The sequence below is a fragment of the Oncorhynchus kisutch genome, linkage group LG22 (assembly GCF_002021735.2).
Source record: "Oncorhynchus kisutch isolate 150728-3 linkage group LG22, Okis_V2, whole genome shotgun sequence".
Classification (NCBI taxonomy): Eukaryota; Metazoa; Chordata; class Actinopteri; order Salmoniformes; family Salmonidae; genus Oncorhynchus; species Oncorhynchus kisutch.
The window spans coordinates 7974586-7990068 of NC_034195.2; the positions used below are offsets into that span (position 1 = coordinate 7974586).

General features: G+C 41.9%; 1 protein-coding gene across 3 annotated transcripts; it reads right to left on the reverse strand.

Moving 5' to 3' along the window:
- Positions 1-41: 41 nt before the first annotated feature.
- On the reverse strand, positions 42-15192 carry snx22 (sorting nexin 22). Of its 3 annotated transcripts, none has more exons than XR_004204777.1 (7): positions 11090-11183; positions 5920-6003; positions 5533-5637; positions 4456-4550; positions 2288-2320; positions 1732-1799; positions 42-839 (listed from the first exon to the last, which is right to left on the reverse strand). XR_004204777.1 is itself a non-coding variant. In XM_020456564.2 (7 exons), exons 1-7 carry the CDS (start codon positions 14971-14973, stop codon positions 672-674), a joined length of 690 nt encoding a protein of 229 aa, XP_020312153.1. In that variant the 5' UTR covers positions 14974-15192; the 3' UTR covers positions 42-671. The 3 variants fall into 3 exon arrangements, 2 of the variants coding, with proteins under 2 accessions (XP_020312153.1, XP_020312155.1); XM_020456564.2 differs by lacking the exon at positions 11090-11183 and adding an exon at positions 14893-15192 and having other exon boundaries at positions 4400-4550; XM_020456566.2 differs by lacking the exon at positions 11090-11183 and adding an exon at positions 14893-15187.
- Between the last annotated feature and the right edge of the window lie 291 nt (positions 15193-15483).

Sequence of the window (15483 nt, forward strand, 5' to 3'; positions counted from 1 at the left end):
GTTGGTCAGAGCTTGCAAGAAAAACAGTTCTTGTGCATGTGACAATTTAACTTGATAGTTTCTTGTAAGCGATTGCAAGTAGAACAATTAACATTTTTATATGAACATGGGTCATGTATTACATTTTAATATAAAGCTTAACATGTAAAAACATTAACATATGAAATGCCAGTGATTGTGAAACTCAATCCAGGCAGACTATTGCTTTCATGCATAAACCAATGGTTTGTTGCCACACTGGATAGGTGCAGCCCTTGCTCAAGGGCACAGCATTTCAGTCAGCTCAGGGATTTGAACCAGCAACCGTTCACTTACTGGCCCGACATGCTAACCACTAGGCTACCTGCCACCCTATTAATAAGGAATCAAATTGTTGCATGTGGATAGCTGAAACATATGGACATTGAGCTGGCAGGTGACCGATAGGTCATTTTAAGTGACCTAAGGCAGTTAATGGGGGACTCATCAACTGCATACAATGAGTTTAGTTCATAAACAGGAACCACCAACTTATGACATTGCTTTCTAGAACCTCTTCAATTGGCCTGTGACTAGTCAAGCACCCAAAGTAACGTAAACATTTTCTATTGTGTGGTAGTATACAAGCAAATGGGCCTCCATTGGTTGCGGACTCAGACACGACATTCATCCAAATTACTATCAAGGCCATTTTAAAATCCACAGATCCTAGTGTCAGGACTTCTACTATATAGAGGGAATCGCTGGAGCCAGACAGGGTCTCTCTGGGAGGCTGGGTTTTGTGCAGGCTGTGAAGCTGACACGGATGTCTCGGGGGTACAAGCCCTGCAGGACCCCATCTGTGACGATGTCCGGCAGATCTGTTGGAATAGATTAAAAGTTCAATACCATGGTTGCCGACTAGATTAGTTGCACGCCATATGTGGATAGCTGATACCACCTATCCTGGCATTGTGAGACCTGGCAGGCAACTCCAATGTACATTGAGGCCAAGTGGATTTGGCTATTTCAGCCACCCCTGTTGCCGACAGGTGTATAAAAAAAATAATCAGGCACACAGCCATGCAATCTCCATAGACAAACATTGGTAGTAGAACAACTGTACTGAAGAGCTCAGTGACTTTAAATGTGGCACCGTTATAAGTCCCAACAAGTCAATTTGTCAAATTTCTGCCCTGCTAGAGCTGCCCCGGTCAACTAAGTGCTGTTATTGCGAAATGGAAACGTATAGGAGCAACAACGGCTCACCCGCAAAGTGGTAGGCCACACAAGCTCATGGAACGGGACAGCCGAGTGTGTAAAAATCGTCTGTCCTCGGTTGCAACACTCACTGAAAGCAACGTCAGCATAATAGCCGTTTGTCAGGAGCTTCATAAAATGGGATTCCATGGCTGAGCAGCCGCACACAAGCCTAAGATCATCATGCGTAATGCCAAGCTAAAGTACAAGCCATTTAGCGGAGAAAGCATTCAGCAAGCTCTTTAAAAAGGGAGACCATCCTGAGGAAACATTAACAGTGAGCTGGATGTTACTGGCAATGATGGTAGAAAGTGTGGTGAACTCAAAAGGAGATGGGCTCTCAGCCAAGGGTGGGCAGTTCTAAATATACAGTATAGGTCCCTTATCATTTCTACTTACTCTCTACCTAGTTTTAGACACTCAAGTGTAAGCCCCCCCCCCTCCCTCCCTTTAATCGTCTGGGTGGTCTAAGGATCTCCAACAGCCATACGACAATGCGGAAGCCTGCCGTACCTGAGGGGGACTCCAGGAGATAGGGGTCACGACAGAATCCCACCACACGCTGATGCTGCAGCTGACAGCTGAGGGACAAGAGACCACTGGGTGAGTCGAAGAGCTGAACGAGCAAAATGTTAATACAATATAGATGTGTGCGTTGCAATATGGAGCGTAACCATTTGCAGATTTCAGCATTCTAAATTGAGATTATACATGTACTTTTCTTATGCATAAATTTAATTTGCATATTTTTGCATGGCATTTAAACTTGCCCTCTGCTCTGCATGCCCAAACCCTCATAAGCTAGACCTTCTCACTTTGCCTGCCCCCCCCCCCCCCCCATGCCAATCCACCAGGACAACTGACTCAACAAATCTAGGGCTTGCTGGTGAGTTGGCAAGATGAATCACATGTGCTAGTGTTAGAATAGATCATAGTGGAACTTCAGAGGGTCCCGAGCCAGAGAATAAACCCGAGGACTGGTTCGGAAACCAAAGTACAGGGGGACATGTACTGTATGGCACACAGGCAGAATACACATGGCTGTTCACAAGATAAAAGGGAAACTCACCCATATCCCTGAGGGTCACTATCATCAAATGATCTGAAATGAGGAAATCACTGTTTTTATTACAGCCTATTAGTTGCCCATGTTAAACAATATACACAGAGTACACCAAACATTAGGAACACCTTCCTAATATGAACTCTACAAGGTGTCTAAAGCGTTCCACAGGGATGCTGGCCCATGTTGGCTCCAATGTGTCACACAGTTGTGTCAAGTTGGCTGGATGTCCTTTCGGTGGTGGACCATTCTTGATAGACATAGGAAACTGTTGAGCGTGAAAAACCTGGCAGTGTTGAAGTTCTTGACACAAACCGGTGGGCCTCGCACCTACTACCATACCCCATTCAAAAACTCTTGTATCTTTTATCTTGCCCATTCACCCTCTGAAAGGCACACACACAATCCATGTCTCAATTGTCTCAAGGCTTTAAAAAAAATCCTTCTTTAACCTGTCTCCTCCCCTTCATCTACACTGATTGAAGTGGATTTAACACATGACATCAATAAGGGATCATAGCTTTGAACTGGTCAGTCTCATGTAAAGAGCAGGTGTTCTTAATGTTTTGTACATTGGCTACATATAACATGACTGAATTCAACAGAATGTCTCTACATTTTCAATTGCAAAACACTGCAGCGCATAAGGTGCCTTGAGAAAGTATTCCCAACCCTTGAAGTTTTCCACATTTTGTTGTGTTATAAAGTGAGATTAAAATAGAGCTAATTGTATTTTTTTGTCAACTACATACACAAAATACTCTGTCAAAGTGAAAGACAAACTATTTTTTTAATGTTTTATTATTTTGGAAAATAAAATGCTAATATATCTTGATTGGATAAGTATTCAACCCTATGAGGCAATACAAGTTAGAATCACCTTTGGCAGCGATTACAGCTGTGACTTTTTCTGGGTAATTCTCGAAGAGCTTTGCACGCCTGGATTGTACAATATTTGCCCATTATTCTTTTCAAAATTCTTCAAGCTCTGTCAAATTGGTTGTTGATCCTTGCTAGACAGCCATGTTCAAGTCATGCCATAGACTTAAGCAGATTTAAGTAAAAATGGTATCTAGGCCACTCAATGTCATCTTTGTAAGCAACTCCAGTGTATATTTGGCCTTGTGTTTTAAGTAATTGTTCTGCTGAAAGGTGAATTTGTCTCCCAGTATCTGATGGGAAGCAGACAAACAAGTTCCTCTAGGATTTTGCCTATGCTTAGCTTTATTCCATTTCTTTTCATCCTAAAAAAAAACTCCCTAGTCCTTGATGTTGATAAGCATACCCATATGATGATGCAGATACCACCATGCTTGAAAATATGATGTGGTACTCTGTCATGTGTTGGATTTCCCCCTAGACAAAAAGTGAATTTCTTGGCCACATTTTATACAGTATTACATTAGTGCCATATTGCAAAAAGGATGCATGTTTTGGAATATTTTTATTCTGTACAGGCTTCTTTCTTTTCACTCTTTCAATTAGGTTAGTATTAGTCATTAAACTCTTAACTGGTTTAAAGTCACCATTGGCCACATGGGGAAATCTCTGAGCGGTCTCCTTCCTCAGAGTTAGGAAGGACGCTTGTATCTTTGATACACCATCCTAAGTGTAATTAATAACTTCCCCATGCTCAAAGGGACATGTCCTTCTTTGCAAACCATTGGAAAACCTCCCTGGTCTTTGTGGTTGAATCGGTGTTTGAAATTCACTGCTCGACTGAGGGACCTTACAGATGTGTGGGGTACAGAGATGGCGTAGTCATTTAAAAAACATGTTAAATACTATTTATTATTGCACACAGTCCATGCAACTTGTGACTTATTTAGGCTTGCCATAACAAAAAGAGTTGAATACTTATTTTAAATTATTTGTTTTAAATTATTTTGTTCATTTATTTGTAAACATTTCAAAAAACATAATTCCATTTTGACATGGGGTATAGTGTGTAGATCATTGACACAAAAAAATCAAAGGGTGTAAATATTTTGAAGGCACTGTAATACCTCAGATATCATAAAATCTTGACTGACATCAGATTCTCCTTTCCTTACCACACACACACACATCATATTCAATATACTTCTTTTTCTGTCTGATAACTTTATTGAAGTGAACCTGATGTGAGTAGCTGGTTGAAGTGAGGGGACAGAGGCAGGCAGGCAGGTACATACTCAAGGCTGCTTATTTTGTTCCCAGAGTGGAAATGTTTCACATGCAGGAAGTCCAGCAGCACCTGAGGGACTTCTTCATACTGGTAAATTATATCCTACAGAGAGAGGCCAGTAGAAAATACAACAAAAAAATGGTTTTGATCACACACACAGTCTAAAATTGGATTAGTAACTGTTATTGAAAATGTCAACTATCCCATGGCACGTACAATATATGAATTCATTACATTTCATACGTGAATGTGGTAACTGAACATGGTATGTAATTAATATATGTAGCCCTCCTAACTGAATAAAGTAAATACGGTAACACTTCACTTGACACCCGGCGTCATAACATGTCATGACAGCTGAAATAACTTGTCAGAACACTGTCATGACATCTATTTAGACCTGTTGTGACATATATTGCAATATTTTATGGCTGGTTATGACACCTACATAAGAGTGTCAGAACCCACAAAACCTACCACACAAGGCAAAACATTCCATTTCACCACAGCCTACTTGTTAATTAACAGTATATTTATGTTCTATAAAATGTTCAGAAATTGACCATATTAAAACATCATTGTAACGGAGCACACATTTCAGGAGCAGGACGAGACACCGTCTTGTACGTGATAGGCCTATCTGGCTTAAATGATTTTGGCGGTCATAATGCTTCTCGACGGGGGGGGTCATAAAGTTTATTTTCTTAGTCCAAGTAAAGTGGCACAGGACGGTCATAATGCTTCACGATAGTGTCAACGTGTATTTTCTGCAAGTTACTTAAAATATGCTGAAAAAAAACAACAACATGACCGTAAACAGAATTCATTACAACAAAGGACCTAAGAAACAAACTTTCAAAACTAAAGGAAACTTCTTGGCTGGGAAAAAAACACATTGGAATAAATGTGGGTTTTGACAATCTTATGTAGGTGTCATAACCAGCCGTAAAATAACGCAATATATGTCACAACATGTTTAAATATATTGGCCATGACAGTGTTATAACCATATTAGGACACGTTATGTCAGCTGTTATGACGTTGGGTGTCAAGTTAAGGGTTCCATGTATTTACACTATTCTACCTGAATGTAGTCCTCCAGCTGCTGCCTCCTCTGCTCAAGAGGCTTGGTTCTCAGATGGGTGCTCCTCTTGCTGGGGAAGTCTGGGGGATGCACAATCTTCTTCAGCTATGGAGGCAGGAGGAAACTGTAAATTACATTACGGGGATGGGCCTGTAATGGCTTAATGTCCGTCATGCATGCAACAACAACTAAGCCCATTGCATTGCGACCATCATTTGCATGTTTCAAGCTGGGAAATGTAAGCATATTTGTAGAGCAGTTTGCCATACAAACCAATGGCTACAGAGTGGAGTATACTATGTAAAAAATATGGTTTTAAAAATCATTCAGATACGGTATAATTCTGGTGTTAAGTAAGGGGAGGCAGAGAGTCAGCAATTGTTTTACCTTTCTGTGCAGGGTCTGGAATTCACTGTGTCTTCTGAGCACAAAGTGTTTCCTTCCATTGAACAATATCTCAACTCTGAAGAGCTAGAAAAGAGCAGAGCATAGCTTTGTGCTATTACACTGGTTTTCTGGAAAGGAATATCAAGAGAATTATGTTTGCTTGTCATCGGACACAAACATTTATGTACAAAAGGTAAGTCTTTCCAGTCACATAAGAGTTTGCCTTTCTAAAAGGTAGTTCTACACAAACTAGATGGGACTTGACGTTCTCCAATCATGCCTGAGTTTCGTGTCCAGTGTAATGCAGTCAGATATCCAGCAGGGGAAGGAAGAGGCCTGTTGGCAATAAACAGCAGCTTTTGCTTGAGGAGTTGGACCAAGTGTGCGTCCCAATATCACCTTTCTCCTGCAGTGTGAACTCGTTCACACAAATGGTTGGTGCGGACATAGGCTTGTGGGAGTTCCCACCATATTTCTTATACTAGTAATTTCCTTTCAAAATCAGTGAAGGGGTCAAATGCAGTCTTGTGAAGCAGGAGAGACAATTGGGACATTACCCAGGAGCACTTGCCCAGACCTGACCAGTCAACAGGCAGGGCAAACAACTAGATGTATAGAAATCTCTTCGCCTTTTCGTGGTTGCTAAAATTCTAATTTAAGTTTGTGGAAAAACACGCAAAGTGTAGTGTATAGAATCATTGTATCATCTAAACCGGTGAAAGACCAAAAATAGAGTATTTTCACCATTTTGAAGCTGGTGTACAAAATTGAAAGTATAAAAGGGGAAAAAACTAAACTTAAGAACAGAATGCATAGACAATTCGCACATAGAACATATCTACCGCTTCTTAGACTCGTTTTTAATGAGAATCACAGATCTCTCTCTCAAATTTCTATGTGCATTTGGTCGGGTCGCCCAAAAAAAGTTACATATTACAGCTTTACGTGGTCAAAAACAACTCAGCTATACATGTATTACTGCTCACAAGAAAAGCAACACAGAACGACCATAACCCTAGGTAAAAAGGACAACCTGTGGAAATGTTCTTTCTTAGAGGCATTCTATAGCTTGCTGAATGGGATGACACATCCGCTACAGTGCACCTGCACATCCTTAGCAATCAGTCATTTGGAGGACAGATAACTGGCAGAACGCAGCCAAAGGACAGGAGTTGCAGGATCAGTATTGTTTTTATAGCCCAAGTGCACTGTCCACATTTGTTATGCTTGGAAAATAGCACTGATAGTACACAAATTATTGTAGGCTGCTTTCTTGTACATTACAACAAATCAAACAAAGGGCAGCAATGAAATGCTTCCTTTTCCAGTGAAGCTCCAGTGTGTGCAGTGGTAGTTAATAAGAAGGCTTATTTGGACAAATGGCAATGCTGTCGGCTGTATAGCCGAGGCAGCTAGCTGATAATCATCTGGACAAACACACCAGTCACCCAAAACTGAGGTTAATGACAAGTACAAAAGTAGCCATCCTTTGGTCTTCCCCGCTTTCTAAAATGAAGAAAACAGGGACATCTTCTCCAAGTTGGTCTGAAACCAAGTTAACAATAATACATAAATAGCCACTGACATAAAAGAGAGCGGGATAGACTTTCACAAATATGAATAGAAGGGACTCTGTGTAAACATGACAAGGTGTGGTGTTCATAAGGGCATGCAGCAGAAAACAATCCAGGTAGACCCTGTTTCCTTATATTTAGTGCCAAATGAACATGACCCAGGACAGAGAGTCATCCTGACATGGGGATTAGCTGAGTCATGCAGTTGATCCACACTTTTTTTTTGTTGGTCACGTTAAATATAGCTGACTGGCTACATTCAGGCTATAATTAAAGGCCCATGCCCCCCTTTCCACCTAAACTCATCTCTCAGGGGATGATCCAGAGTGATTGCTCCAAGGACAATTTAACTGATTTAAAGCTATATTTTAAAATCTATGAACTAGTCTACAACCATCCAACACAATAAAACAAACTGTACATTAAAGAGTTTACCTTTTTGGTATTTATTCTTGACCTAAAAATACATCTGGTCCTTAATTATTCGCAACTGGCTGAGCACTCGCTCTGTTACTTTGAAAGAGGGCTGACCCTAAATCAGCAGTGACTCGAGTGGTCAGCCTAGTACAGTACTTAACTCCTCTCTCAGCAAACAGTCATTTTGACTGTCTGTAGCCTGGTCCCAGATGTGTCTGTGCTGTCTTGCCATGTACCAACTCTGGCAAGAGAGCACAGACCGATCTGGTACTAGGCTAGCTGTTCAAAGAAGGCACATGGCCTCCATATTCCTGGGTTGACCAGGCGACTCGCGACTCAGTGGACCGATGGGGCTGGAGCCATGTCATCACATACCAATGATGGTCCGAAACAGATGACCCTCAATCCATGGATGAATGAGCTCTCAGAGCAAGAGGGCTGTGGCCATTATCCAGGCAGCCACTGGATCTAACATGGATCCTCATGAGCAGAATAATCATCCATCCTTTACTAATTATCATACTGGTAAAATCATTATAAATTATTTTTATAGAGTTACCATACTCTGCAATCAGTGCCCACTGCCCAGAGTATATATTTGAGTAGAGGTCGACCGATTAATCAGAATGGCCGATTAATTAGTACCGATTTCAAGACAATCAGAAATCGGTATTTTTGGACGCCGATTTTGCCAACTTTATTTAACGAGGCAAGTCAGTTAAGAACACATTCTTATTTTCAATGACGGCCTAACTAATTTGCCAGAATTTTACGTAATTATGACATAACATTGAAGGTTGTGCAATGTAACAGCAATATTTAGACTTAGGGATGCCACCCGTTAGATAAAATACGTAACGGTTCCGTATTTCACTGAAAGAATAAACATTTTGTTTTCGAAACGATAGTTTCCGGATTCGACCATTTTAATGACCTAAAGGCTCGTATTTCTGTGTGTTATTATGTTATAATTAAGTCTATGATTTGATAGAGCAGCGATGACTGAGCGATGGTTGGCACCAGCAGTCTCATAAGCATTCATTCAAACAGCACTTCCGTGCGTTTTGCCAGCAGCTCTTCGCAATGCTTCAAGCATTGCGCTGTTTATGACTTCAAGCCAATCAACTCCCGAGATTAGGCTGGTGTAACCAATGTGAAATGGCTAGCTAGTTAGCGGGGTGCGCGCTAATAGCGTTTCAAACGTCACTCGTTCTGAGACTTGGAGTAGTTGTTCCCCTTGCTCTGCATGGGTAACGCTGCTTCGAGGGTGGCTGTTGTCGATGTGTTCCTGGTTCGAGCCCAGGTAGCGGCAAGGAGATGGACGGAAGCTATATTGTTACTATAAGAATATCCAATAGTCAAAGGTATATGAAATACAAATTGTAGAGAGAAATAGTCCTATAATTCCTATATTAACTACAACCTAAAACTTCTTACCTGGGAATATTGAAGACTCATGTTAAAAAGGAACCACCAGCTTTCATATGTTCTCATGTTCTGAGCAAGGAACTGAAACGTTAGCTTTCTTACATGGCACATATTGCACTTTTACTTTCTTCTCCAACACTTTGTTTTTGCATAATTTATTTGAGGATAAATTGATTTTATTGATGTATTATATTAAGTTTAAACAAGTGGTCATTCAGTATTGTTGTAATTGTCATTATTACAAATAAATCAACATTTAAAAAAAATTGTCCGATTAATCGGTATCGATCGGTATCGAAAAATCATAAATCGGTCGACCTCTACATTTGAGATGTTACAAGATTACTGTTTACATAATACAAGATTATTACCTGGACGATACAGACTTTTGACCATCACCAAAACTGTGATTAATGGTTATTTAGTGACAAAGATATGTGACTGACTGTTCATGAGCTTTAAAAGTAACCAATTCCTCTCAATGACACACAAATGTCCCTTTCCTGAAGTTGCTGTTCTTCCCGCTATGGCGGAACTCACTGGTTTAGTCAGTTCCACAAAGTCAAGTATCACAATGAACAACAAGTACCTGCTTCTGCTCAATGTTCAGCCTGCTTCACTAACCTGCAAAGTCAGTCTCAAACCTCAGCGCCTATTTCATATGAAATAACTCCCCCAGCCTACGCATGCACACCTTGTGCTTCTTCATTCGTTTACCAAATTACTGTTCAGGACAAGAAGCACATAATTTAACTGATTGAGTTACATCTGCCCAAAAAGGTACTTCCTGTCAAAGAAAAGAGTCTTTGTCTGCTCACTCGAGACTGGTAAACAAGTTGTTTTAAACAGCTCATCCACTTTTGACGCTTTAACTCGTTAATTTCAATTAACAAAATGTCACTATATGTTCCCCATACAATTATATGTCTACAGATGAGCTGATGGTACATTCACTCAGTCCGTGGGGATATATGAGAGTACAGAGATTGTCATCAGTTCATTAGAAAGAACATTTTTCCATATTGGGTCTCTTTGTTCTTGAAGCCATACAGCCGGTTTACAGACAGAACTCCAGCCATCCTCTCTTTCTCGCCATCCCGTCAATGGTCACCCTTCCGTCACAGAGCTTTCATTGTTGCGGGTGTGCAGATAGGGATAGATATTTCCACCTGCAAACCCCTGGCACAGAGGGGCCCGATGCCCCCTCCTTACATAACACAGCAGAAGGCTCAGGGTGGAACACGCAGCACCCCAAATCAGACAGTTAACAGACAAGCAAAACTCTTTTCACACTACTCAGCCGAGCTCATCCAAGGTTTGCTGAACTGGCCTGGATACGCATGCACCATACTAGCTTGAACCCTGTTTTAAAGGGCAATGTACTGTATGTGCATAGAAAATATACAAGCCAGCACAGAATAGTTTGGGTCGGCATGTTGGCGTGAAAGGGATATGAGTGGACCACTTCTTGAACCCCACTCTATTTCAAGAAATGGAAAATTGACTATGCCCCTCTGCTTGTTTAAAAGAAGACTGGCAACAGCTATATTATCAGACTAGCTAAGGGTCAGCTCAGCTCAGCTCACTTTTAGCTTCCCAAGCAATAGTCTCATGCTGGAAAGGAGTAGACAATGTGAAAAGAACATATCCAAGCCTGCACAGAAAGTGCTGTTCAGGTTGGCACAATAGTGTGAAGACACACACCAAAAAGCTCATGAGTGACTCAAAGCAGAATTATGTGTCAGTCTTACTTTTGTTGATCATGGAGGCAGGCAAGTTAGTCATCCTGTTAAGACTACAGCTGCTGTGGGATGTGTAACGTGAACCCATTTTTCAACTGGGTCATGGGTTTGATTCCAGCCGTGGCAACCAATGAGGAAAAGTATACAATTACTGCTTTGGATAAAAGTATCTGCGAAATGGCATACAATGAGTGTACAAAACATAGAACACCTTCCTAATATCGAGTAGCACCCCCGCTTTTGCCCTCAGAACAGCCTCAATTCGTTGGGGAATGGACTCTACAAGGTGTCAAAAGCGTTCCACAGGGATGTTGGCCCATGTTGACGCCAATGCTTCCCACAGTTGTGTCAAGTTGGCTGGATGTCACTTGGGTGGTGGACCATTCTTGATACACACGGGAAAATGTTGAGCATTGCAGTTCTTGACACAAACCGTTGCGTCTGGAACCTACTACCATACCCCGTTCAAAGGCACTTCAATACTTTGTCTTGCCCATTCTTCCTCTGAACAGCACACACACAATCCATGTCTGAAGGCTTAAAAATCATTTTTTTAACTCGCCTCCTCCCCTTCAGCTACGCTGATTGAAGTGGATTTAACAAGTGACATCTAACTTGGATTTTACAAGTGGGATCATAGCTTTCACCTCATCCATCTATTTCATGGAAAGAGCAGGTGCTCATAATGTTCTGTATTCTTTGTGTATATTGGCAACACATAACGTGACTGAATTTACTGGCTCAAAGTTCAGAGACTTGGGCAAAGGGTTTCCTTTTGCTTGTTTTTACAGTGAAATTAGAAGCCAACAAGCAGACAGCTCTCAAGCAGACAGCTCTCAAGCCAACAAGCAGACAGCTCTCAAGCCAACAAGCAGACAGCTCTCAAGCCAACAAGCAGACAGCTCTCAAGCAAACAAGCAGACAGCTCTCAAGCAAACAAGCAGACAGCTCTCAAGCAAACAAGCAGACAGCTCTCAAGCAGACAGCTCTCAAGCCAACAAGCAGACAGCTCTCAAGCCAACAAGCAGACAGCTCTCAAGCCAACAAGCAGACAGCTCTCAAGCCAACAAGCAGACAGCTCTCAAGCCAACAAGCAGACAGCTCTCAAGCCAACAAGCAGACAGCTCTCAAGCAGACAGCTCTCAAGCCAACAAGCAGACAGCTCTCAAGCAGACAGCTCTCAAGCAGACAGCTCTCAAGCCAACAAGCAGACAGCTCTCAAGCAGACAGCTCTCAAGCCAACAAGCAGACAGCTCTCAAGCAGACAGCTCTCAAGCCAACAAGCAGACAGCTCTCAAGCAGACAGCTCTCAAGCCAACAAGCAGACAGCTCTCAAGCCAACAAGCAGACAGCTCTCAAGCAGACAGCTCTCAAGCCAACAAGCAGACAGCTCTCAAGCCAACAAGCAGACAGCTCTCAAGCCAACAAGCAGACAGCTCTCAAGCCAACAGCTCTCAAGCCAACAAGCAGACAGCTCTCAAGCCAACAAGCAGACAGCTCTCAAGCCAACAGCTCTCAAGCCGACAGCTCTCAAGCCAACAGCTCTCAAGCCAACAGCTCTCAAGCCAACAAGCAGACAGCTCTCAAGCCAACAAGCAGACAGCTCTCAAGCCAACAAGCAGACAGCTCTCAAGCCAACAAGCAGACAGCTCTCAAGCAGACAGCTCTCAAGCAGACAGCTCTCAAGCCAACAAGCAGACAGCTCTCAAGCCAACAAGCAGACAGCTCTCAAGCCAACAAGCAGACAGCTCTCAAGCCAACAAGCAGACAGCTCTCAAGCCAACAGCTCTCAAGCCAACAAGCAGACAGCTCTCAAGCAGACAGCTCTCAAGCAGACAGCTCTCAAGCAGACAGCTCTCAAGCCAACAAGCAGACAGCTCTCAAGCCAACAAGCAGACAGCTCTCAAGCCAACAGCTCTCAAGCCAACAAGCAGACAGCTCTCAAGCCAACAAGCAGACAGCTCTCAAGCCAACAAGCAGACAGCTCTCAAGCCAACAAGCAGACAGCTCTCAAGCCAACAAGCAGACAGCTCTCAAGCCAACAAGCAGACAGCTCTCAAGCCAACAAGCAGACAGCTCTCAAGCCAACAAGCAGACAGCTCTCAAGCCAACAAGCCAACAAGCAGACAGCTCTCAAGCCAACAGCTCTCAACCAAAACCGGTGGTAAATGACTTCAGACATTGTTTGGGGGTTTTCACTGTCAAAAACAAAAAACTTCTTGCCCAAGTCCATGAACTTTGTGCCGGTATATTCAGTCATGTTATATATGTATATCCCCCGCTTGGCGAAGTTGAATTAGGCTGTGATTCGATGATAAATTAACAGGCACGGCATTGTTATATGCAATGCAGGACAAGCTAGTTAACCTCGTAATATCATCAACCATGTGTAGTTAACTAGTGATTACCTTGGCTCCTTGTAGCCACAAGGTCCTTTTGACGCTGCACTAGCGTAACAGGTGGTCAGCCTGCCATGCAGTTTCCTCGTGGATTGCAATGTAATTGGCCATAATCGCTGTCCAAAAAGGCTGATTACCGATTGTTATGAAAACTTGAAATCGGACCCAATTACAAATGGACCATGCCAATTAATTGGCCAACCTCTAGTTTTGACATTAATTAATATAGTTGGTTTTGGTATTTTAAACTGCGTGTCATGTATGCATCTGGAGGGCATATACAAAATCAACATGCGCACAATGACTCACGAGCAGAACCAGTTGTCAGCATGTGATCTGGCAGACTCACTAAACAAATTATTTGTAAATTGTGTTGGTGTGTGCCCCTGGCAGTGGCGATTTTAGCATGCAAATCTTGGTGTGGCAAACTAAAACAGTTTTTTTAGATGCATGCCAGCAAAGACACTACATAACACTAAACAATACATTAATTGCACTATAACAGCGACAAGCGGTGCCCAAACTGTTAGGGCCTATGTGACACGTATTAATGCCAAAATAACATGCAAAACAGGCAAGCCCCCCCCCCAAAAAAAAAAAAATTATAAAGATGTGGGGTTCAAAACAGGCTCAGCCCCACCTGCCCTAAATGATGGGTCCCCGACTGGCCCCTGGCAATCTGTAATTTCAAAAACTAATTAATGCTGTCTTATCTACTTAACAAGGAATGTGAAATGATTCATAGCATGTATTGTTGATACTTACGTATATTTAAAACGAAATACATTTAGAATTCTACTCAAGTTCTATTTTACTGGGTGACTTTCGCTTGAGTCGTTTTCTATTAAGGCATCTTTACTTTTATTCAAGTATGACGATTGGGTACTATTTCCACCACTGAGTGTAGCCTGTGTTTATGGCAACTGTCCTCTAAAAAAGATTGGGTGCTTGGCTTCCTTTTGTTTGGCATGCAAACTGCAATACTTCTGTGTTGATGTGTCTCTTTTTCAAATGAGGCTCAGGGCTTTCAAATGATATTTTAAGGGAAAGTGGGAGAAAGCTGCCACAGACAACTGAAGCTTTTCACAATTGTGTAATACAGGACACAAGGGCACCAATGATTCACAAAATGATAGAAATTCTATAATAAACGCTATATAAATCTATGGAATAGGTGCCCTTCTAGCTTGCCTGGTGCAAAGGAATGGCGCGGCAGCCGGCACGAACGGCAAAACCAAAGACCAGTGGAATATCGCCTATCCAAGCAGTAAAAAATATACTTAAAAAATCTTATATGTGCAACAAAATGTGCATGACAAGTTGTGGGAAAACATAAGAGAATGCCTTAAAATAAGTTTTGAACCTTACTGTACCACACATATCCAGATACTTTTTAAGCCTACAACAGTTTACCTTTCTCAATTTCCCCGACTCGTCTACCTCTCGCTCCAGCGACGGAATCGATACCTCAATCATAGGGGAATCTTCAGCCATTCATCGGACTTTTCTGAGCGCAAACTGTCCAATTGCCTTCCTACTGAGTGGTGCTGCGGCTTTTCTGTCTTCAATCTTTAACAATGTCCCCTTCTAAACATTCGGGGAAAATCCAGGTAAGAGAACATAAAGCGATAATGGTCAACGTGACAATATCAACTCGGTTACCGTAAATTCAGGGCAACGTTTGAGACACTCTCCAATGCTCCTCCCACAAACTATTTGGAGAATCTGTGCACCCCATCTAAAATGCCCTACGTTAAAATAAAAAAACGACATCCTTGTGTTGATTCAAATGTTTCGTGTTACACAGGGGATTAATTCAATAGCCATAATGCCAAAACAACATTAATTTACATGGTGTTCGGGAATAAATGGTTTGACAGATTACATATAGCTTCGTCTCTTGATGAGGTAGGGCTATTCTGCCTTTGTAAGAAAGACAATAATGAAAGCTTCGGACTATGAAGTTCAAATTGGTATAAAAAATAAATAAATGAGTTGGTCACA